Genomic DNA, 25,358 nt, shown 5'->3' with positions numbered 1-25,358 from the left:
GGCACTTTGGGTGGGAACAGAAAAAATTACTTTTCACTATTCTAGAAATAATCAGAGCAAGTTATGACAGATCTTGACACAAAATAACCATCAATAAAGGAATTTTCAATCAAGTCCTGGCACTAACTATGTTCTGCCATCCACTCCAGCAAACAGTTCCTTATGCCATGCCCAGAAGAAATTCTGCTCTGAATTGTCTTAGCAAGTGACAGCTTCCCAATGCTCATGGAAAGGAGGGACTTAACAGAATCATGGGATGGTTTGGGTGGGAAGGGGCTTTTAAAATCATCCCATTCCCAGCCCCTGTCATGGGCAGGGACACCTTCCATTATCCCAGGTTCCTCCAAGCCCCAGTGTCCAACCTGGCCTGGGACACTTCCAAGTATCCAGGGGCTGCTCTGGGCACCCTGTACCAGGGCCTCCTCACCTTCACAGAGTACAATTCCTTCCCAATATCCCATCTAACCCTGCCCTGTGGCAGTGGGAAGCCATTTCCCTTGTCCTGTCACTTTGGTAAGGAACTCACAGCAAAGGTACCCAAAGGCTGGGCAGAGACCCCAGGGAGTAAAGAAAAACAAAACAAAAACCACTAACAAAGACAAAATAGTCTTTTCTTTGAACACCAGCAGCAGCATGAAGTTCAGTGCTCACATTTTACTGTCTAGGTCACAGAGGGACATTATTCATAACCACCTGTCTCAGTGTGGCCCACAGAGCCTGGGAAAGCCATGAATCCACCCCTGGCTTTTGAGCACGGGAGGTTCCAACCCCCTGGCTCAAACACAGCCAGGCCAGTCAGCACAAGAGAAGGCTCAAACTGGAGACAAGTGATCAATATTCACAGAGATCAGAGCAGCACTTAAGTATTTCTACCCTTTTAAGCTCCTACCCCTTGAGTGTTTAATTTTTTATACAATGCTATCTAGGAAAACCACAGGAAGAAACAAACCCACTTAATCAACATAATCAAAACACCACTTTCAGCGAGTGCTAAGTTTGGAACAGCAGGATCAAACATTCCACCCTCCTCAGGGAATGACAGGAAAGAATTCAAATTCCCCTTACCTGTAAGGAGGGAACATGTGCTACCCTTTTGGGCACGATGGTGCTGGTGGTCTTGGAAGCCATCCCAGCCAAGGTGCAAGGCTTCAGAGGAAGGGTGGGGACTTCAGAGTCATTGGAAGGTGTGACACTCCTGCCACCAACAGTCCCCTTACTGCTCCCGAGGCCTGCAGGGAACACAAAACACTCAGCTGCAAATCCTGCCACTGGGCTGCCAGAATGAACTCACTATCAAAGGCCAGTGCTGCAAGCTGTGATTTTCTCAAATCCAGGTCTCCAAAGGGATACAAATTGGGCAATTTTACCACCTTGCAGGCAAGGATGAGGAAATCTTCTGCCAGGAAACGTGTCTCATTTGGGTTTGTTTTGGGGTGACTTAGTCAGCAGAGTTTAAAGAGGTAACTCAGCTGACAAGTCAGCTCTGAGTCCTTCCACTACAAAGGGACAGCAATGAGCATTCATTAGCACTTCCCTCCTGCCCCTGCCACCTCTGAAGGTTTAAATGGAAGAGGAAATGAAGAGAAAACACAATCCAAGGAAGAAACAAAAAAAGGAAAGGCTGAAGTGAGGGAGGCTGGGTGAGAGAGATGAGGCTGTACACGTCTGACCTGTTGCTTTTCAGAACAGGGTGGATTTTCTCAGGGAAAGACCCACTGGACACTGTCAGCAAAGATTCAAGTCATGGCCAGTCCTACACATCCCCTGACAGTTTCACACGTGCTCCAGAGAAATGCAAACACACGGCAGTGCCTTTGCCCAGGGGGAGGACAGGACAGCGATCCCAAATCCTTACTTTGCTTGGCTGCTGCGGTGAGGGCTGCATTTGGCACGTGAGCAATCCTCCTCTTTTCTCCTGGCAAACAGAGAGAGGTCTTTTGAACAGTCCCAGCCAGCTGTGCTGCCTGCTGCTGAGCCAGCTGGATCCTCTGGTAACACACCTCCTGGGCCGTGGGGGGACGGTACGGCCGCACTACCGGCTTGCTCGGAGCCTCTGCCTGCACAGACAAAGAACATTCAGTGCCAGCAGCTCCATCCACACCCCCTGCCTTCACTCACCACAGACATCTCTTCTCCTCAACCCCTCCGTTAGCAAGCACAGGGTTTTGAGAGGACAAGATCCCAACTGTCTTCCAGAACAAAATAATTAAGAGTCATCCTTCAACAAACACAGCACTCATGATTCACGCTCTGGGAAGGCCTCCCAGCTCACTGGCACGTTCCTCAATTGGCAGGTGTATTAATGAACTGCTTTTAGTGGTGTGATGTTCCCCATGGCTGTGCCCAGCCCAGTCCTGGGCCCTATCCACACTCTCAGCCTTGCCCTAGCACACAAACATAGCTCTGTGCTGCATACTTCGCTCTCTACAATGCAATGAAAAAGTTGGTTTTTTCTGCCATGAAAAAGTGACGATTCTCCACTCCCCTCTGCCACATGACACTGAGCTCCACTGCTCTCCCTGAGGACCCCCTGCATCTGCACCACAGCAGCTCCCACCTCTCTGCAGCCCTGGAACTGCTTAAAAGCCTTCACAGATTTGTATTTATGGGATCAGAGTATTACATAAACTGAGCTCTGAATTTCAAACAGGCTCTGTCCCCTTCTGGAGGCACCTCACTGCCTCGGCTGTTACAGCACAAACAGGTTCCACACACGTTTCCTTTGATGGCCAAATTTAGGTTTGCAGTTAAAGTGCCAGAAGTGATGTCAGCAAAGAGAGAAGTTTCCTAGCAGCAGAAGTGCAAGAGAAGCAGCAGTAGCACAAACTTCTCCACTCTACTTCAGAGCCTTTGAAATGTGAGGAACAGACGTTCCTTCCTGAAATCTCCTTGGAGGAGGGTGGCCCAGTGTAACACCTGGGGCAAGCTGGCACCTCCTGCATTCCCAGCCTCTGATGCTGACAGCAGCTTCTGGATACCAAACTGAGTGCAGTCAGACATTAAACTATAATTACAGCCTTCCAAGCAGGACAGGCCACTCATTTTCTGCCTCACCTGCAATTCCTTTGGCCCCCCCATTTCCCCTGGCAACCAATCCCAAACTCAGCTCCCTCCCCTTCTCCTGCTCGGTCCTTGAGCTATAAATCATGAGCAAGACTGAGCAAATATTCCACTTGGAGAGACACAGCAAAGCACAGGCCTCAGTCCTGAGGTGAGAAGTGGCAGTTCAGGTGTTACAGCACGTCCTGGGCAGAGCTGGGAGCTGCTCTGAGCTCAGACACTGCAGGGAATGCAGGTTCTGGAGCTGCCCTGGCAGCTGAGCACACCAGATCGGCTCTGTTTGCCCAAGCAAAGGCAGGGCTGGGGCTCCCATCTTTGGAAAGCATTTTGGGATCAGCTGTCACATTAAGAAAATATATTTAAAGATTTGTACATGTCTAAAAGGCGCCTCTTTACAATAAATATTTGAGTTAATGAATTTCCAAGCCATTTGCTTCAGTCTCTTATCTCTTCCCATTGGAAGAAAGGGCCCTTATCAAACCACATGAACGGGCTGGAGATATGTAGTTAAATAAAACCCATTGTATTGACCTCAGGGCTTCAAATTATTAAAGGCAAAAAAACCTTTCCTAGGCAGAGAGGAAAGGCAGAACAATTAATTTGGACTACCCAGTTCAAATTAGTGCACAAGCCTCCACTCTTATCCTGCTGCAACATAAAACTAATCTGTGCTCAGCACCTGGAGGGAAACACATTAAACCCTCAGAGAAAACATGAATTAAAATCCCAGGGAGAAAGGCATAAAAAAATCAGAATGTCTTCCTTGCTATTTTTTTTTTAAATTCTTCTCTTCTGTATTTGCACAACTGGGGAAGAAGAGTATCCAAACAAATACTGCTGAGATCTTGGCTGATTCAGAACAGATGTAAGGTAATGGTTTTAAACATCTGACCAAATTCCTGCAGGATCTTTTAGATCCACAAGGCACAGAAAAACATCAGCAGCCAGAGAGTGACCTTGTGTCCAGTTAATTTTTATTGAAATCACTGAATGAAGCTATACTGGAAAAAAATGAACACCCCAACCTATCCCAAAGGGTTACCAAGAGCACAATCCATTCACTCTTCCCAGCCTACCCTTGGTTTTAGGAAGGTTTATTAGAGTTTTGCTGTCCCTCTTAGCAGATCCTAAACATGGGAGTTTTTTCAGAAATTAGAAAGAGAGGAAATGAGACTGCCATAGACTGATTCCAGCACAAACAACTCCCACACTGCTGCCTGGCCCTGGAAGTGCAGCTTTTTCCAGGGTCAGGACAGAAAATCCTCACCTGGAACAACCTAAACATCTGCTTCTAAATCTGCACTTACATTTCCTTGTTTGACAAGATGAGAGATCCTTCTTTTTTGGCCAGGAAACAAGGTAGTTAAATTATCTTCTGTCTTTTCTTCATTTGCTTCCTCTTTGGATGGCTGGAAAACAAAAGAACAGGAGAACAGACTTGAAGATCCCTTGCAAAAGGGAGATTTGGAAAGTCTCCTTTGGGGTTAACCTTGCAGGGGGCAGGTGAGAACACGTGGTCAGCTGCTGGGCCACTGACAAGAACCTTGTTGTGAGCCCAGGAGCCACCAAGGAACAGCAGCAGGACATTCCCACCCCAGTAGCAGCTCCATAAGCTGGCATGGGGCAGGATCAGCCTTACCTGCCACAGGAGCCTTGAACAGCCCTCCCCTGCCTGCCACCCACACACCTCACCTCCCAGGGCATTTCTAGAGTCATGGGGGGCTGGGGTGGTTGGGTTTTTTTAAGAAGTTGGGAACTGACTCATTTCTGCCCTGGGCAGGTGCTGACACCTGCTCAACACCAAACCCCACATTAAGGAAAATGTTTTCTGCAGGTTTATCCACAGCTGTCACTGCAGGAAGACTCTGGTGACACAGCCCAGGTCACATCCAGAAACACAGCAAGAGGCAGAAGCATCTCTTCAGCCAAAGCTACTGCATGGTGACACCTCAGAGCTGCTCCTGGACAATGAGAACCACTTGGAAATCTGCCTGAAATTCGATTCAGTTGTTAATTGATAAAAAAACACTTCATAAGTTTATTTTTCAAAACTCCAGCTGCTCTCCCTCCAGACAATCTCTGAAATTCAGCAAAAGAGCCCAAGGCTGGATTTAGGGATGAGCTCAGGCACCACTTGGGATAAGCCCGTGTTCATCACCACGAGGGCACTCTGGATGAGCACTTCACCCTCAGTCACTTGGCTCCCTGGGAACCCCAGAGTCTGGTCATTCACTTACATCCCTAATAAACTCTCACAGTGCAATTCTCCCAGGTGGAAAAGCACCACACTGCCCACACAACTTCCTGGAATCCCAGAATCCTGGAATATCCTGAGTGGGAAGGCACCCTCAAGGGATGATGAGTGCAGCCCCTGTCCCTGCACAGACCCCCCAACAATCCCACCCTGAGCATCCCTGAGAGCGCTGTCCAAACGCTCCTGGAGCTCTGGCAGCCTTGGGGCCGGGACCATTCCCTGGGGAGCCTGGGCAGTGCCCAGCACCCTCGGGGGGAAGAACCTTGCCCTGAGCTCCATGCCAAGCCCTGGCACATTGCTGAGACCACACAGCACAGAGCTGTGTTGGTTTTGCACAGCCTGGTGGGGCAGGAGGAGGAACAGAGGTGGCTGCTGTGAGAAGCTGCTGGAAGCTTCCACCATGTCCAGCAAAGCCAATCCCTGATGTCTCTGAGGATGGAAACGCTGCTGGTCAAGGCTGGGCCAATTAAAGGAGATGGTAATGCCTCTGTGGTAACAGATTTAAGAAGAAAATCAAAATGAAGTGGGGCCTGCAGTTTTAGTTTCAGATAGAAAAGAGGAGGTGAGAACATGTGAGGGAAATGACATGGAGACACCAAGGGCAGTGAAGGAGGGGCAGGAGGTGCTCCAGGCACCAGAGCTGAGCTTCCTCTGCAGGCTGTGGTGAGACTATGGTGAAGCATGGGGATCCATGCAGCCCATGGGGATCCAAGGGGATGCAGAGACCCACCCACAGCCCATGGGGATCCAAGGGGATGCAGAGATCCACCCACAGCCCATGGGGATCCACAGGGATGCAGAGATCCATGCTCAACCCATGGGGATCCACGGAGGATGCAGAAATCCATAGGGGATGCAAAGATTCACCCACAGCCCATGGAGGGGGATCCATGGGGATGCAGAGATCCACCCACAGCCCATGGAGGGGGATCCATGGGGATGCAGAGATCCACTCACAGCCCATGGAGGGGGATCCATGGGGGATGCAGAGATCCACCCACAGCCCATGGAGGGGGATCCATGGGGATGCAGAGATCCACCCACAGCCCATGGAGGGGGATCCATGGGGGATGCAGAGATCCACCCACAGCCCATGGAGGGGGATCCATGGGGATGCAGAGATCCACCCACAGCCTGTGGAGGAGGGGCCCACACCAGAGCAGAGGGATGCCTGGAGGAGGCTGTGACCCTGGAGGAGACCCATGGAGAGAAGAGCCCTGCTCACAGGCAGGAGCAGCCTGTCCTTGGAGGGCTGCACCCCATGGAAGAGTGACCCAACCCACAGCAGTTTTGCCAGGACTGTGTGCCTGTGGGAGGGGCTCACATTGCAGCAGGTTTGGCAGGACTGTTGCTGGTGAGACTGGACCCAGGCCAGAGAAGTTCACAGAGAACTGTCTCTCCCATGGGAGGGACCCCAGGGTCTCACAGGGAAGGACTCCTCTCTCAGAGCAGCAGAAGAAAATCTCAGTGACAAAATGCCAAAACTGCCATGTCCTGTCTCCCTGTGTTGTCAGTGGGAAGGAGGGAGGGGCTGGGGGAGAAAGGTTTTTTAAGGGCTTATTTTACCTCTCATTATCCTCCTCTGGTTTTGTTAGCAATAAACTCACTTTGTACCTCTAAGCTGAGCCTGTGTTGCTCTCGGAGAGCTCTCTCCTGGTCCTTAACTCATGAGCCCTTCATTTGAATTTTTTCTCTCCTCTGCACAGCTGTAGCAGGGGAGGGCAAGTGAGAAACTTTGGTGGGTGCCTGGTGTTTGGCCAGTGTCAAACCACAACGGGTCCATCTAGGAAATTAATCCCATAAACAAAAGAAAAAATGCCCCATGGCCAATCCTACCCACCAGGTGCCTATCCACAGACACTCATCTCCCAGAGAAGGATCCCTGTGCTGCAGTGAGCCTCCTTCCCAAAAGACCAGGAAACCAAACCTTAGTGCAGGGATGCAAAGGAGCCACACATGGCTGCTGACAGCTGAGCTTTGTCACTCCAGGCCACAATTAACTGTTTGCTGTGAGTGGCAGCCCCTGGTTCAGCACTTTCTGAATTCAGTGATCAGTAATTCCTGCTACAGATTATGTGCCCTTCAACTATTTTCTTTTTATGTAAACATTGTCTTTTTACCTCCTTAGTCTGAAGCCCTTGGTACCACTGGAAGAAATTTTATTCTCAGTTTCTTGCTTGCAACACCCACAAGGTATCCAGAGATCGTGAGGAACTCCCTGTAGTATGCATTCAGAATAGTAAAGACGAATTTGGGGAGTCTCCAAAGTGTCTGACAAATACTGAACTTACCTGCACCAACTCCCTGTCCAGGTTCTACCTGCCTCATGTTCCTTAAACTCTGCTGCAACAAGAAGGCAGTGCCCAGACTGGCAATCTTAGATTGGCTTTGAAACCCCCAAAACTCACTCCCTGCAGCCTTTTCTCCAGCCATCCACACCCCCAGGTTCTCAGGCCAGATGGAGACAGAAGTAATTGATAACCTTGAAAGCTGAAAGCCTTCCACACAGAAGGGAACTGAACTCTCACATTTCACAGCAGCTTTCAATCCAGCAGGTGAAGTGGTAAAGTCAGGTGCAAACACTTCCAAGCACTCAGTCAGGACAAGGAAGAGATTCTTCCAACACATGGAGTCTCCCTTTTCAGCTACTTGAGAAAAGCAACACCACTAAACCAAACCAGAATCCTTCCACCTTTGGAGGGGAGAGAACCAACACCCCCAAACCAGCATTACCTGTTTCCCCAGCCTTCCCTTGTCTTCAGTTTTCACATCTTTAGATTCATTAAAGATCCTGAGACACTCCTCCATGGGATCTGACTCGAAGTCCACATCTTTCTCAAGGATGGAATAATCAATGTCATCAGATGTTGAGGAAGATGATGATGACTTGGACAACTTGGAGCGTTTTGCTTTCTTTGTCCTGTCCCTGTCACTGTCAGAGGCTGAGCCAGAGTCAGCCCCGTCCGAGTCCGAGCTCACATCAAGCAAGGAGGAGGACAAAGGCCGGCCTTTGTCATCGTCATCTCCACTCTCATCTCCAAACAGGTCCACGTGACTCAAACTCCGCTGCTTCCGACCCTTCTTCAGGTGTCCTTGTCCTGCAGGACTGACCTTGTCTTTCCTTTGCTCCAGGGAGCTCTTGGGCCCTTTCTCCTTGTTTTTACGACCAGAGCTTTCCTTGCCATTTTTCACATCAGCTGTTTTGCTCTGCGAGTCCTTCTTGCTGCTCCCCACTTTCTCTGTGCCCTTGGTGACACTCTCACTCTTGCTTTTCCCAGAACTGCTGCTGGTGGACTTGGATTTTTCTTTCTTACACCCATCCACTTTTTCTGACTTCTGTTTTTCAGGTTTCTTCAAGTTCCCATCTGTTTTCACTTTGATGCTTTTGTCTTTGCAGTTTTTCTCTTCATTCTTGGTTTTTAATTTTTCTTCTTTCTTGAGCACTTTGTCTTTGTCTGCATTTTTATTTTTCTCCTTCTTCCCAGCCTCACTGAGGCCTGGTGTTTTACTAACATCTGTTTTCTTCCTTTTTGTTTTGTCTTTGGAGTCTTTGTTTTTATTTTCAATTTCCTTGCTGCTCTTACCAGAACCCAACTTTGCTGCTTTTGAGTTCTTGTCTGGTGAGCTCTTGGCAAGGTTTTTCTGTGAATTTGGAAGGTCCTCCCTGTGCTGTGCTGCTTCTTTGCTCTCCTGGGAAGCAGAGCCATCCACTTTAGTGCTCTGCTCTTTGCTGGAGAACTCATGGTTTGACTCACTCTCAGAACCAGCTTTTGAGGGTGAACTACCAGAAGCTGTTTTATATTCCACCTCAGCCTCATCTTCAGAGGAGGAGAACCTGGCCAACACCTCGTCATCATCAGGATCTTCACAGAGTTTCTTCCGTGATGGAGAGTAAGAGTCCTCATAATCAGAGACCCTCTCCCTTTTGGACCCCTTGCTTGTGGCTTTGCCCAACAGCCTGGCAGAGTAATTGGAAAGGGGATCATACTCCAAGTCTGTGGAAGGTTTGGAGTCATCAATCACATATTTATTGTTAGTGACAGTGCTGCTGTATTTTTTATTCTGTACTACGGCCTTGGGGACATATTCCAGTGAGCTCCCTTTGGAGCGGGAGGAATCCAAAGTGTATTTACTGGACCTGCCAGCAGCAGCCAGGGGAGTGGGGTTGTAGTCAGAGTTATTACTGAAATTGTAGCTCCCTGGGTTATACTCCAAGGAGGCAAAGGAATCATTCTGAGGCCCAGCAGCTGACACAGGTGTGTTTGAAATGAGTGAGGAGCCCTCTGAAGCACCAAGCTCCTTTGTGGTTTCCAGCAGCTCCTCATACTTCTTCTGCTCCCTCTCCACTTCATTCTTCACTGCCTCAATGGCCTTGTTGACCAGCTCCAGCTCCAGAATTCCGGGTGTGACATCTGTAATGTCAGCCAGGGTGCCATCCTCTGCCTCCAGCAAGGGCCTGGGAAGCTCGGGGTTGTAGGGGTCATAGCCTCGCTCTGGAAAGAGAAAAAAATCATTTACTGACAGCAATTCAAGTAAAATTTAAAAGAGGTCTTTTTAAGGTCTGCTCTGATCAAACCCCAACACTGAATGACACAGCCAAAAGCCACACTCTAGCACCACAGAATAAATAAATATTGGATACCAAAAGCCACCAGTGACGTTCTCTGGTCTAGACTAAACCAGACTGTACAAACTACTCCCAGGACTAAAGATCTGTTAACAAAGTGCTTTTAATACTCACAGAAAAGCTCTATAAATGAAATATTCTTCAGGGCACCAAAGAATAATCACTATATTAGGCCCAAGGGGAGCTGACTGTGCATTGGCTTAACTCAATGAAGCCACCAAGGAGGAAAGAGGATTCCAGGGAGAAACTGTGGATCAGGTCTCACTTCCCAATACCAACACCTAAAGCCCACCAAAAGACTCCAATATTCCTCAAGGCTCAGTGTTACTCATGGCAGCTGCAGGAAAACCACTCTGATCTGGATTGACAAATTGAGAGTTGCTGGTAGGAAGGAAAAACGACAGCAGGCAACACAACTCAACAACCCAGAACAACCACCATGACCAGAACACTGAACACCCGAAACATTTCCCTTTTCCACACTCCCCTTTCCAGAAAAGTCCCTTCAATGGCCTCTCTTCCATGCCCAGCCTGGAGAAGTGAAGGCTCCAGAGAGACCTCAGAGCCCCTTGCAGGGCCTAAAGGGGCTCCAGGAGAGCTGGAGAGGGACTGGGACAAGGCATGGAGGGACAGGACACAGGGAATGGCTCCCACTGCCAGAGGGCAGGGCTGGATGGGATATTGGGCAGGAATTGTTCCCTGGCAGGGTGGGCAGGGCTGGCACAGGGTGCCCAGAGCAGCTGTGGCTGCCCCTGGATCCCTGGCAGTGTCCCAGGCCAGGTTGGACACTGGGATTGGAGCAGCCTGGGACAGTGGAAGGTGTCCCTGCCATGGCAGGGGTGGCACTGGATGAGTTTTAAAGCCTCTCCCAACCCACAACATCGAAGGACTCCAACAATGACAGCTGCATTTAGCAAATCACAGAAGTTACAGGAACATTAACAGCTGCTTTTTGACTCTGAACTGTTCTCAATCCGTTTTATCAGTGTCTCTGGATGCTGACATTTTGTTCTCTGCTACAAGGACAGTACTAAAACTGGCTCTCCAACATGGATATGCAGAAGAACCAAACAATAAGCAAAGAGACAGAAAACAGAAAATTAAAAACCTCTCAGGTCTAAGAGGGATGAGAAAACTTCTCTGAACAGTCAGAACCAGACAGAGTGAAAAGAGCTGTTTCCACCATTCTTGTAAGAATGAAGGGTTTGGGGTTTTTTTTGGGGGGGCGGGGGGCAGGGGTAGGTTTGGGGTTTTTTAGAGAGGATCATGAGTGCACAGCTACCTTTGGGAATAGGAAAAGGATCTGTCTAGCAGTTGGCAGAACTGACTGCCAGGGAAGCAGAAGGAATGAAAGAGGCTGGGTTAAAATAAAGGCAGCAGTTTCAGAAAATACTTTTTATCCCTTTGGGTTTGTGAAGTTTTTTTTCAAACCAATTAGCTCCTGATTGAACAGGGACTCTGAGCAATAGCAGTGTGATGTCACCACCTTCCACAGGCCAGTCTGAGCCCTGTTCAGAGCCAGAAACGTGGGGAAGAGGAGTAAGGTGCAATTTCTAGAAGCAGTTCCCCTCCAGCTATTGCAGAGAGCTGTAATGATGACACAAAGAGCATTTCCAAACCCAGGGTGTGCTCCTCCCTTGGACACCCAGCACAGCTGGGGACAGAGGGAGGGAGCAGGTGACAAACCAGGGCAGCAGGCACTGGACAGAACAATTCCTGGTTAGAAACCTTGAAGAAAAGCAGGTAACAAGGAAAAAAACATGAACAGACCAACATGCAAACAGCAGCAGCATCAAGGCAAGGATATGTGCAGATGATCAGAATTTTCAGGGATAACATCAGCCTAAGAAGTGATGAGGAGCTGACAGCTCTCCATGCCCAGCAGCTCAGCTCTGACCACGCTGTGAAACATCAGCTCCACACCGAGCAGAAAGGCCCAGTGCACTGAAACCTGGAGGAAATCAGCTACTACCCTCTAAATCAGGACTGAAACCTAAAATTCAGCACAAATATTTTAAGGGAACAGCTGAAAGCCTGATAATTCATGCAAGGGTAAATATCAGATGGCCTGCAAACAGAGAACAGAGTCTGGACCTAGAGACTTGCCCAAAAAAAAAAAAGCAACAAATCCTAACCAAACAAAAGCCATCTTGGCCGTGCAGAAAACCAAACTATTTTAAATATATCAGCACAGGCATGGAGTCTGCTGTTCATCTCTACACAAAACTCCTGGCACATTTTCTGTGGCTGGAACAGCCAGGTGAAAACCCAGGTTATAACCTCAGGACATGCCACAGGCTTTGAGACAGGGCAGGGAGAGAGCTCTGGTGGAAGTGTGGGGGAGGCCTGATGGATTCTCCAGCACTGCTGATCAAAGGCTCCTGGCCATGGAAGGCTTGTGTAAGTGGCTCCACGATGCCCATCAGCACCATCCCCTCTGGTCACAAGACATGTGCAGATAATGCAGCACAAACACAGCAGGAGGGGTTTTATTTACACAAAACCACACACATAAATATATATATGTGTACATATATTTATGATGAGGCATAAACACACAAGTCTCCAAACCAGAGATGTTCAACCATCAAATTTTGATTATGAAATCAAAGCAGCTTTTCAGCTGCCAAACTACACTCCCAGGAACCAGGAAAGGGAAGGATCTTCCTGCCACTGGGATCTGATACTCAAAGGAATCTGCTGCATGTTCTCCTTTATTCCTCTTCCCTTCACTAAGCTGGACACTCAGGGTGTACAGGATGAGCTACACTGGGGTTGCCGTTCTGATGTAGCAGATGGCTGCAGCTCTTGAGGGAGCAGAAGGACTGTGAGGCACTCACAGTGAAATAATTCTTTTTGGAGGGATGGAAAGCAGAGCCTGCTCTGACCCTTAGGAATCACGAGATAATGAGATGCCAACTCCTTGCAGGATTGTGAACTAAACACTTTTTAAAGTATAAACTATTTTAATAAATTAATGTATCTCATATTAAATAACCCCTTGAGAAACAAAAGATGAGGTTACCATCAATATTACAGAAAACAAGTTATTAATATTTTAGGCAGAACCTCAGTGAACGTTTTATTTAACTCAGAACTGCTTTAGAACACACCCAACTGAGCTGTGCTCAAATCAGCCATTGCAGCACAGAAGACATGGAAGCATAAAACAAAATTCTACCTAAAAAAACCAGGCAGATGGGTTTTTTCCCTGCTTACTGTCATGTTGGTTGAGTGACATGAGGCTTCAGTTCCAAGGTGGAGCTGGATTATTAAAAAGCTTCCCTGAGCCAGACTGCTCACTGGTCCTTCTAGTTTGGGCAACAGGCAAGGGCAGTAAACAAAGCTGACATTAAAGAAGAGTGGGAGGACAAGGTCACCTGTGTGAAGGTAAAACTTATTTTACAGTGAATCATTCCAGAGAAAAGTCTTCCTTTTTATTTTTTTTTTTTTTGTCCAGCCCTACCACAGCACATACCTGAGATGTTTTAAATACAGAAAAGCCCAAATGTGTGAGAGGTGCTGGTCAATGCAGACCTGCATGCTCTGGAAAAGGAGTCCAGCTCTTGAACGCATGTGGGGGACAGAATCCTGGGATGGTTTGGGTTGGAAGGGACCTTAAAGCCCATCCAGTTCCACCCCTGCCATGGCAGGGACATCTTCCAGTGTCCCAAGTTGCTCCAAGCCCATCCAACTTGGACACTTCCAGGGATGTATCAGCCACAGCTGCTGGACCCCTGGATGACAACTGCTTCTTCCAGATCCAACAGACCTACTCAGCTGCTGCTGCCAGACTACAAGGCTGCAAAAATTAGAAACTTTCAAATTTACAGCAATTAGGAGTTTAAAGCAAAAGGCTCTGCTGGCCAAACTGCAGAGGGACCAGCATGGGTCAAGAGACATTGAACATTTCTTGTAGTGAACCCACAGGAAGGACACTGAGGGGCTGGAGGTGTCCAGAGAAGGGAACAGAGCTGGGAAGGGGCTGGAGCACCAGGAGCAGCTGAGGGAGCTGGGGAGGCTCAGGCTGGAGAAAAGGAGGCTCAGGGGGGCCCTTGTGGCTCTGCACAACTCCCTGACAGGAGGGGACAGCCGGGGGGCGGGTTCTGCTCCCAGGGAACAGGGACAGGAGGAGAGGGAACGGCCTCAGGCTGGGCCAGGGGAGGCTTAGATGGGATATTGGGAACATTTCCTCCCAGAAAAGGGTTGTCAGGCATTGGCACAGGCTGCCAGGACACTGATGGAGATGCTGTCCCTGCAAGTGTTCAAAAACCCTGGGCATGTGGCACCCGGGGACATGGTTTAGTGGTGACCACAGTGGATGGTGGCTGTCCATTGTGTTGGACACATTGATCTTACAGCTCTTTTTGATTTTCAAGCCCTGCTGCTGCTGAGTCCATTCCCCTGGGTCACCTGCAGCTGGCAACAAAAGATGCATTCACAGGGAGGTGGGGAAGGTGAAAGCTGTTTGGAGACTCTTTGGAAAAGGACAAAATAAAGGCATTTTTATTTCACATCATCAGAACAGCTTTGTTGGCTTAAGAGCTCGCTGCGTTTACAGTGCCAGCACTCAGCAAAGGGACAACCTCTGTGATTGCAGAAAAATTATCACCACAGCAAAATCATTCTGAGCTTTTCATTTAACACTTCACAGAAGGGACAGTGGTTCCTCAAGAACAAAATGTTTCAGAGAGGCTTTACCAGCAGCCTGAGTTCTGCTACTCTTCAGAATTAAAGAGCACACAAGAAATGGCAGCTTTTGGCACAGAGTTCATTTGCCAGGACCCAAAGTAAATTTCCAACAATTAATTTAACAATAATATGCAACCACTTGGAAATAATTAACACTGAGATTTAAAATAGTACATTTCAAATAATCACCCAGAGGAAATGGGTTATGACAGCAGGGAAGGAGAGCTAAGAAAAATGTTTCTTCAACTTTAAATTCAACTCTAGTGCAAGGATTTGTTTTGCTCCTTTTTTGTGTTTTTGAAAAGCAAATCTTATTATAAAATTTAGTGTTAAAAGCCGTGTTAATAACCTTGTGCTGGCCAAGGAACATCAGGAACCAAGGTTTGAGAGGTATTAGAAGCAGAAGAATCCCTGTGCATCCCACTCCTTGGATTTGATCCTCCAGGGGAGGTATTTAATGCCACAGCCTCAAAGTACATCATGAACCTCTGCAGTCATTTCTTTAATGGAAAAAACGATGCAAATATGAGAAAAGAAAGTCTGATATTAGCAAGGCTGAAAAAAATTCTGAACAGTCATCTCTCACTCCGAGGTATTTTTAGCCCTGCTGGGACCCAGCTGGGGCAGTGCTGGTTTCTCCAGGTGTTGTGGCCACTGGGGCCACCTGTCCCCATGGGCTGAGCCCCAGGGGTGACACAGCACAGGGAGGGGGTCACAGGGAGGGACAGGAGCAGCCAGACCCTGTCCTCAGCTCAGCCATCCCAGCTGAGGGCAGGCAGTGCCCAGGGAAACATCATGGAAATGTTTGGGTTGGAAGGGACATTAAAGCCCAGCTCTTTCCTGGACACCTTCCACTGTCCCAGGCTGCTCCAATCCCCATCCAACACTGCCAGGGATCCAGGGGCAGCCACAGCTGCTCTGGGCACCCTGTGCCAGCCCTGCCAACCCTCCCAGGGAACAATTCCTGCCCAATATCCCATCCAGCCCTGCCCTCTGGCAGTGGAAGCCATTCCCTGTGTCCTGTCCCTCCATCCCTTGTCCAAAGTCCTGAGCTCCTGAGACAAGGACCTGTCCAAGTGGGTTCATTCCAGCAGGAGAAGCTCCAGAGTGTCCTTCCAGAGCTGGAAGCATTATCAGGGAACAACTCACTCAGTAGAAAACTCATCAGGGCACATCCCACAAAGCAGCTCAGACAGAAACAACCTGAGATGCAGCACCCATCTCCTCAATTTATTCAAGACAACACAACTTTGGACACTTTTGTCTCTGGTGCAGCAAAACAAGAATCTGAAAGGTCCTCAAGTCACTGAATGTGGCAGCTTCACCCTCCTGGTGGTCTCACAGGGAGTCCTCAAGGACACGTGGGGCTGTCACTGCCTCCCACAGCAACACCACTTCAATCCAGGGATGCAAAAGCCAGGATACAATGACCTGGCCCACACAAACCCATCACTGCCATCCCTCTGTACCACAATCACTGACAGTCCCACCCACGCTGGTGTGAAACAGCAAAGAGCAACAGGGTCTGGGATACATTTCCTAACAGGAAATCACACCACTGGCACTTTTCTCCCATAACTTAGGAAAGAATGTGAGAATCCCAACTGGTTGGATTGGCCAGGACAGGCAGAGGACAAAGACTGGCACCCAAAACACACCCTGACCCCACAGCCTGTCATGCACAGGCTGCAAGGAGTCTCACCGTTTGAAAATCTGCATATTCAATGCTAACACCAAAAACAAACAAACAAACAAACTTAAAAGAGATCTGTTGTTTTCTTTTTCTCTGAGAAAAAAACCCAGAAACCATTTCCACATAGCCTGTGTAAAGTGCTGGATAAAACTAAGGATCTACTCAAAAATGCAATTGGAAGAGCAAGTCTTCTTTTCAAAGAAAAAAAAGTATTTAAATATTTCAAGTATTCTGGTGACTTCTCTTTATTCAACCTCGCCTTGAAAACTTACTCCAACCAGTACAGTCACAAGCAGCAACACCCACCAGTCCTTAATTTTCCAGCCTTTCTCTGGCGTGCTCCAGATAAGTTATCTTCTCAACACCTGTCTTATTCTTTAACTAGTGTGGGTGAAAAATTCCCACTTAAGACAAGAAAAAAAAAAAAAACAACCAAAACGCCACTATTTCACCTTAGTCACAACTGGACATTTGGAACACAAAGTTAAAAGCTAAAGAAAAGCACCTTTCAAGCTGTATTACATTAAAACACTTCAGCTGTGACGTATGAAAGGCTAAAAGCAAAATTTAAGTTGTTTTTAAAACCTGCCTGCCTTTAACAATTGAAAAGCTGGAATTAAAAGTGTGCAGCTCCTTTAGGTCTCAGACACCTGCAGCTCCACAGCCACTTTTAAGCACAGAACCCAACACCCCAGCCCAGTCCTCTCTTCAATAAAAATCCAAAATCCACAGAGAAATTAAAATCTTTGTAAACCAAACCCTCCAAAGCCAATCTGAGTTTCTTGCTCAGTCCCCATATTCCAGAAGCAGATGCCGCAGGACCCAGGGCTCCTGTTCAATGAATGGTGGCCACGTGAAATCCTCCCTGCAGAAGTCGCTTCTCTCCAGCTGCTCCTTCCCAGCCGCACCCCCCAAACCTCGACCTCACCCCGCAGGAAGCCAAAAACTTCAAGAAGAGTTACCTGAGCTGCCCGGGGTTAATAAACACTGCAGGTATTTGTTCATGCTGGAGCCGCCCGGTGCTGCCGGGACACCGGGGCAGGGGCTGGAGGCGGCACGCGGTGCCCGGTGCTGACACAGCACTTTGTGCGAACCGGGGCAGGACCTGCCCGAGTCCCGCCTTCACCCTCGTGTGCTCCCAGCTCGCTGGGGCTCGCAAGGGCTTCCTGACCCCGCTCCTCCTTCCTGGCGCTGCTGCCCTCACCTTGGGGGAGTTTGTGACCCCCTCCTGTCCCCACTCCCCACCTGCAGCCCTCACCTTGGGGGAGTTTGTGACCCCCTCCTCCTGTCCCCACTCCCCACCTGCAGCTGCTGTTGGCTTGCTCTGAGCTCCACACCTTGGTGGTTCCCCGAACATCCATCCCCGGCCGTGCTGTGCCCTCAGCCCGACCCAAACCCCCCCAGCTCTCTGTGCCAGCAGGGAGGAGGTGGCAGGGCAGGGACACAGCCTGGCCCTGCCTGTCGCTGCCTGCCCAGCCCCACGTGAGCCACCCGCCTCGCCCAGCGCTCCGGGAAACCCGGGATTAGGGAATTGTGCTTCCCACTAGCGCAGGGAGATTAAAAACGTACATTAGAGGAAGTGTTCAAATGTCAGGGAAGACATCCCACAGCGCAGAGGGAGGTGCCGGGAGAGCAGACAGAAGAACCAGACACTCACCAGCGCTGGCACAACTCCAGCTGTGCCAAACCCAAAATCCTGCTGGCTTGATGGAGATCTGCTCCCACCTCCTGTTTTGCACACATCTGGAACTGCCCCACCTGGGGAGACTGGCATTCGGGGCGGAATCTCCCCACAGCCACAGAAAGACCAAAAATGGGAAGTGTCCTGTGAGCCCACGCTGAAATCCCAGCACAAAGGGCACCTGCACCTGCCCCCCCCAGGAAACTGCCCCAACCGACAGTGCAGGGAAATCACCACAAATCCCAAACTGCTGAAAAGATACATCTCCACCTCACCACCAATTGACTTTTCACTCTTCATTTCAAAACTTGGTTAAAAATAAAATCCACTGGTGGCATTTTGGTAATTATTCTCTAAACACAAATGTGGGGGGGGAAAAGCAGAATTGATGCCCCTTCCCAACACTGAACAGCTGCTTTGCTCTGTCAGTGAAATGATACTGAAATCTTCATGGGTTTCCACTTCTGCTGTAGCACATACAGTAATAAAAGCTCTTTCCTGAGATGATCTTGCACAACATCAATTCCAGGAAGGAAAAAGCACTGGGAAAGAATTTATTTTTCATCCCTTCTAAACCCAGTGTGAACATGGCCTGCAATGTGAGTCACACCAAGGCTCTAAATCCCAGCCTGTGCTGAGGCTGCTCCCACCAAACAGGCACAGCCCCTCAGCAAAGTGCTGTGTGAGGAACCTGACAATGGCCCTAACCCTGTGTTGACATGTGGGGTGATTAAAGCTGGGTTTTAACTTTTAAAGAGCCTCTTTAGGTTTTACCAAGTATCACAGAACCATAGAATCTCCTCAGTTGGAAGGAAACCACAGAGATCATTGATCCAGCCCCTGTCCCTGCACAGACCCCCCAACAATCCCACCCTGAGCATCCCTGAGAGCGCTGTCCAAACGCTCCTGGAGCTCTGGCAGCCTTGGGGCCGGGACCATTCCCTGGGGAGCCTGGGCAGTGCCCAGCACCCTCGGGGGGAAGAACCTTTCCCTGAGCTCCATGCCAAGCCCTGGCACGGCTCCAGCCACTTCCTCAGGTCCTGATCCTTGTGTTCTTGTGGGATGGGAAGAGCCAACCAGGCTTTCAGCACCCTGCCTGAAGTACTTTGTTCTGTAGTGGAGTGTACTGAGCTTCTCAGCAGTTTTCTGATGTGGTCCAAAGCTTGTGGAGCAGTTTTCTTGCTGTGTGGATTTTCTTTATGGGTGTACAAAGCTTTGCAGGTGAGACCTGGATCAAATCTGTGGAAGGCGTCAGGGACAGAGTTCTGCTCCTCTGTGTGATTGACACAGTGAGCTGCTGCAGCACTGTTGGGCTCGGTCAAGCTGAGCTTATCCTCACCAGCTTGAACCCCGGATCCTGTCACTGGTGCAGGGAGGCACTTCACTTCTCCCTTCTTATGTCCAAAAGCAGCCACATAGGATGGCTGTGACCAGGATGATCCCTCCCGAGGGTGCTGGGCACTGCCCAGGCTCCCCAGGGAATGGTCCCGGCCCCAAGGCTGCCAGAGCTCCAGGAGCGTTTGGACAGCGCTCTCAGGGATGCTCAGGGTGGGATTGTTGGGGGGTCTGTGCAGGGACAGGGGCTGCACTCATCATCCCTGTGAGTCCATTCCAGCTCTGGACATTCCAGGATTCTGTGATCAGTGCAGACAAAAGAGCTCAGAGCTCCAGACTTGGAAGCAGCTTTCTCCTCTGGGTTCAAAAACATCCACGTCCGAAACACCCCCTGACAGCATCAAACCAGCAAACCAGGGCTGCCTACCTTAAGATATTTATGAAGAGCTGTATTATGCCTCTTTTATGTCTTTCAGCATACTCAGGACCTCGACTTTAAAGAGAGACCTATTTTTCCCCTCTACAGCTCTTGAAAAGACGCTTTTAGGACTGAAGGCAGCTCTTCCCTCCTCCTTAGAGCGCACGCTTTCAAAGCACTTCACACACATTCAATAATCTTTTCATCCTGCTCTGAAGCAGGTGGGTTTTAGTTGTCTAAGAGATGGAAAAAGCACTTCAGCCAAGTCAGGATGAGAATTTGCAATCTCCAGATTCCCAGTCCTGGACAGAAAACCCCACCAGCCTCAGCGCTCAGCCAGCACAGAATTTTCACAAACCTCCAAGGCAGCCACACTCTGTTACCACACAGGCAAATCCCTGCAATAAAACAGGGGAGCAGATTCCCACACCAAGTATTTCATGTTTCAGACCCCAGTTCAAACGTGTCCCTCACTCTCCATGTTTGTATTTATGGACCTGCTTCCAGACAGGAAGGAAAGAGAATGCCTGACACATCCAGACAGCAGCAGTCAGGGAAAACTCAATCCTCCTGCTCCTGCAGATCTCCAAGGATCACGGAGGGCTCTGCACCACTTTCCCCCAGTGCCTGGGTGCACCTGAGCACTGCATATGAAGAACAGAGACCATGTTATGAACACCTGAACCTTGGAAAGTCTGGAGAGGTGAGGGTGGCCAAAAAACGAGGGAACAGTGCTACATCCCACAAACTCCTCTTTCCACATCCTCTCTGCTTCATCTGGCACATGTCCCCCCTCCCAGAACCTGCCAGGGCCAGCTCCACTGGCAGTTTCCAAAAGCTCCTTTCAAAGCTACGAAATTGCACCGGGAGTTTTGGGGTTCCTGCCAATCCTCCGGTGATCCTCAAACATCAAAGCCAGCCCCAGCCTTGAATCAATATGTTTAGCAGGCTGCTCCTTCAGATCTTATCCTTTTTTTTTCTAGGCAACCTCCCAGAAAACACCAGTCTGTGCTGTAGCTCTTCGTGTAGAAATCCATCCGCCTTGGCAAAAAAAAAAATGAGGCTTTTAAAGCTTCTCTATCGAGTGATGTGATTAAATAGGTCAGATCTGCCCATGTGCATGGTTAGAAGGCTACTTCAAAACAAGACAGGCAGTTCCCCCGGCACAGAGCAAGCCCTGGGGGTTAGAGAACCTGCTCCCAGAAGATGGTTGCCTGGTTCTGGCTGAGCTACTACACCCTCTAGTGTAAATCCTACAGATCCTTGCAGGTGACAGGAGCCTCAGGCAGGGAAATGGCAGGAGCACTTTAACCAGAATCCTTCCGAGGAAGCTGAGCCAAGCACTGCAAAATAACTGCAAAAGTGTCTCCTGCTCCTACAGGAATCAGGAACATTTTGTGATCAGCTGGAGACTGCTCTAAAAGCCTAAGATTGCAGCAAGTCCACTGCTCATCTCCCATTTCTCAGTGGGAATCCCAGAATAGCTTGGGTTAGGACAGACCTTAAAGCCCATCCAGTGCCACCCCTGCCATGGCAGGGACACCTTCCACTGTCCCAGGCTGCTCCAATCCCAATGTCCAACCTGGCCTGGGACACTGCCAGGGATCCAGGGGCAGCCACAGCTGCTCTGGGCACCCTGTGCCAGGGCCTGCCCACCCTCCCAGGGAACAATTCCTTCCCAATATCCCATCCAGCCCTGCCCTCTGGCAGTGGAAGCCATTCCCTGTGTCCTGTCCCTCCATCCCTTGTCCCCAGTCCCTCTCCAGCTCTCCTGGAGCCCCTTTAGGCCCTGCAAGGGGCTCTCAGCTCTCCCTGGAGCCTTCTCCTCTCCAGGTGAGCACCCCCAGCTCTCCCAGCCTGTCCCCAGAGCAGAGGGGCTCCAGCCCTTGGAGCATCTCCGTGGTTCCTCTGGAATGGCTCCAGCAGCTCCACGTCCTTCTCATGTTCAAGGCCCCGGACCTGGAGGCAGCTCTGCAGGTGGGAGTCAACACAGAATCAACATTAAAAAAAGGCTGGAGGTGAACCCTGAGCTGAGACAGAACTCCCAGATCCTTGTTATGCCAGCCATGCCATGTGCTGGATGCCAAGAGTTTGGGAAAGAGGCAGGAGCAGGCTCTGAGCTGGCTGCAGGGAGCAGGAGGCAGTGCCTGGAGTTCAGCCTCGTGATCCTGCTTCTTTCACAAGAAACTTCCCCTTGGGAAACCAGGCCCACACTGTGGGTTTTATTTGCCAAAAAAACTCTTCTCTAAGTGCTGTAGATTAGGTTGTATTTTTAGAAAAATTCCTTCATACAAAAAGATGTGAAGCACTGGAAGGGGCTGCCCAGAGCAATGGTGGAGTCCCCATCCCTGGAAGTGTCCAAACAAAGTGTGGATTTGGCTCTGGAGGACATGGCTTAGTGGTGACCATGATGGTTGAAGGTTGTATTTGATGAACCTGGAGAGCTTTTCCAACCTTAACAATTCCATGATTGCAAGTAAACTCTTACTCCCAAAACTCAGGCTGCTTCTCCTGTGTCTCTGACATGCCCAGGCCAAGCCTAGCAAGGCACTGGGGTATTTTCCTTGCCCTTCACACTCAGCTTACATCAACATTTCCAGCCAGCTCTGGGAACCTCACACACTTTCCAGGGGCACACAGAGGTTTTCCCTTCCCCACTTCAAACTCCAAACCCAGCCCAAGCTGTTATCAAGCACAGCAGCACCTGGTGCAGGCCAAAGTAAGCAATTCCAGTTCCAAAATGGACACCTCACAGATATTTAAAGACATGCAGGAACAGCACACTGAAGGATAATTATAACATCATCTAAAGAACTATCCTAAAGCATTTTAGGGAGCTTTTAAAATTCAAAAGAACACTGAAATTGGCAAAAATTTTTGTCTTTCTAACAATTATCTGCCTGTGACAGCCCTGAGAAAGCTTCTTTTATTTTAAACTAAACTAGTAGTGGTGGTAAGCTGGCCTGGTAACCAGGAGACATCAATAATTAATCCTCTTCCAAACTTGAGAGCAATCCAAAGTTAAGTAAGCACACAAAAAACACAAGCTGGGCTTTGTTTTGGCAATTTGTGCTTCACATTATTAGAGACTGTCCACACCAGCATTATTATCCCATTATACCTAACTGAAATAACAAAGCTGTGACAAGAAGAAAAGCCATCAGGGTTCTTCTAGGGAGAAGAATGAAGGCTTTTTTTTCTCCCAATAAATCAGCAGAACAGCAAATAATGCGTATAAATAAAATGACAAGAGTTGCTGCAAGAACAGACAACAATAGCTCACTATTGACCCTTGTGGGTCCCTTCCAACTCAGGATATTCCAGGACTGTCTGATTCACTGGGTTTTTTGTGCCAGGCTGTCTTTGAGAAGCCTGGCAGTGCTCTGTGCCCCACAAACTCCTCACGGGGGGGTCTGGCTGATCACAGCCCCCCAGAGGCCGCAGTTCAGGCCCTGCCTCCTCGATCCAGGCAGCTCCTGAAGGGCTCTAACGGCGCGGGAGCTGTCAGCAGGTTTGGAATCCGGCGCTGACACCTCAGCACCACGTGAGCCCAGTGCCTGGAGCGACAAAGAACGGGCTCAGGGCAGCGCTGCCCTCCTGGGGCTGGGACTGGCCCGGGAGCTGCTCCCCAACACCCCGCGGGCAGCGGGCACGGCGGGATCCCACCGACCCCGGCCACCGCATCGCTCTCACCCGCTGCGGCTGCCGAGCTCCTTCAAACCCTGCCTTGGAGCAAGGACGAGGTGACAGCCACGGCCCGGGCAGGGCTGGGGACACGGGGCCACAGAGCCGAGGGACGGGCGGGTCCAGCGGGTGATACCGACACAGCCCCGGGGGTCACCGCACTGAGGAGGGGCTGAGGGGAGCTCAGGGCAGCCGAAGGCAGATCCGGGCCCTGAACGGGGGCAGACGGGAGAGGAGGCGGCCAGGCACGGGCCTGCCCCTCGCAGGGGGGAAAACACACGGGGCGGGGGCGAAAGCACGAGCGGGCTGGGGACGGCAGGGACGGGAACAGCCGCAGCCCGGGGAGGGGGCCGGGGAAAGGTGAGGGGGTACCGCGGCCGGGCCGGGCCGGGCCGTACCTGCGACGTGTCCGAGGGGGAGCCCCACGCTGGGGTCGCCCGAGGCTCTGGAGGCTCCGCACGGCGCCGGAGCCACCGGGGGGTGACGGAAGTGGCAGTAGGGCCTGCGGCACCCCCGGCCCGGCCCCGACCCCCCGGCGTTGAGGAACGGGCAGTCGATGCCGCGGAAGTAGCCGGTGGATCTGAGCATCCCGCCGGCTGCAGGGCGGGAGCGGGGCCGGGCGGGCGGAGGAGCCGCAGGCGACCGGGACGCGCTCCCGCTTCACACGGCCGGTACCGACCCCGCCGCCATCTTGGGAGCGCCGGGCGCGGCGGCGAGGACCCCGCGACGCCGCTGCCCGCACAGGGCTGCCCGCGGCGCGCCTGAGAGCGGGGCGGGGCGGGGCTGGGGAGGGGCCGGGAGCTGCCACAGGATCCTGGAATGGCCGAAGGGGGATCCAGCAGCGATCATGGATCCAACCCCTGTCCCTGCACAGACCCCCCAACAATCCCACCCTGAGCATCCCTGAGAGCGCTGTCCAAACGCTCCTGGAGCTCTGGCAGCCTTGGGGCCGGGACCATTCCCTGGGGAGCCTGGGCAGTGCCCAGCACCCTCGGGGGGAAGAACCTTTCCCTGAGCTCCATGCCAAGCCCTGGCACAGCTCCAGCCCTTCCTGGGCTCCTGGCCCTGGCCCAGAGCAGAGCTCAGCCCCTGCCCCTCTGCCTCCCCTCGGGAGGAGCTGCAGCCCCCGAGGAGTCTCCCCTCAGTCTCCTCTGCTCCAGCTGGACTGCAGCGTTCCCGTTCCCTCGGGGCATGGCCGGGCTGCAGGAGCCGCCATCCAGAACCAGCGCTCTCAGGGATGCTCAGGGTGGGATTCTTGGCGTGTCTGCAGGGCCGGGAGTTGGACTCGATGATCCCTATGGGTCCCTCGCAGCTCAGGATATTCCAGGATTCTGTAATCCTAGCTCGGCCAGGTTTGGCACATCCCCATAGCACGGGGAGAAACAGGGGCTGGGGGTACGGCCCCAGGGCTGGACCCACCTCATGGTGCTGCCCAGCACCCCCAGAACCCCCGGCTGTGGGCACAGTGATGGTCACGGGCTCCTTGCTCTGTGGCCCATCAGCCCTTCCTCTTCAGTACAGGCCATGGTGGAGCACCATGGACCACACCAGCAGAGCCTGCAGATCCCAGCATGGACCAGTGTCCCAGCACATTCCAGTAGGCCCAGCAGGGACCACCATGGACCACCTCCCCAGCACGGACCACTGCCTGCTCTTAGTACATCCCACTGCACTGCCTCAGCATGTCCCAGCATGGATTACCATGGACCACCAGCCCATCCCTGCCAGGGACCACCAGCCTCATCACGGCCCCCAGTCCCAGTACAGCCCATCCTCAAAAGAGCTCCCTGAGCCCCAGCACAGCCTGGGTCTCCTGGAGAGCAGCAGGACACTGGGCAGGTTTGGGCAGTGGCCCCAAGGCCAGGCCAATAACGGGTTCACATCCCATGAGGGCCCAGCCCCCTCCTTGCCCCA

At 51.0% G+C, this 25,358-nt stretch overlaps 1 protein-coding gene across 1 annotated transcript in view; it reads right to left on the bottom strand.

The window, feature by feature from the left end:
- Positions 1-24,152, bottom strand: part of REXO1 (RNA exonuclease 1 homolog) — a 43,868-nt gene extending 19,716 nt beyond the window's left edge. Inside the window, exons 1-5 of the mRNA XM_014884394.2 lie at positions 23,843-24,152; positions 8,048-9,807; positions 4,368-4,469; positions 1,856-2,057; positions 1,066-1,229 (exon numbers count right to left, since the gene is read on the bottom strand). Coding sequence (XP_014739880.2) covers positions 1,066-1,229; positions 1,856-2,057; positions 4,368-4,469; positions 8,048-9,807; positions 23,843-24,032 — 2,418 coding nt within the window. The 5' untranslated portion in view covers positions 24,033-24,152. The remainder of the gene's footprint in view (positions 1-1,065; positions 1,230-1,855; positions 2,058-4,367; positions 4,470-8,047; positions 9,808-23,842) is intronic.
- Positions 24,153-25,358: the final 1,206 nt, after the last annotated feature.

This window comes from Sturnus vulgaris, chromosome 26, assembly GCF_052056855.1.
Source record: "Sturnus vulgaris isolate bStuVul1 chromosome 26, bStuVul1.hap1, whole genome shotgun sequence".
NCBI lineage: Eukaryota > Metazoa > Chordata > Aves > Passeriformes > Sturnidae > Sturnus > Sturnus vulgaris.
Note: the sequence above shows the minus strand (reverse complement) of the source record. Positions and strands in the feature narration are given on the sequence as shown.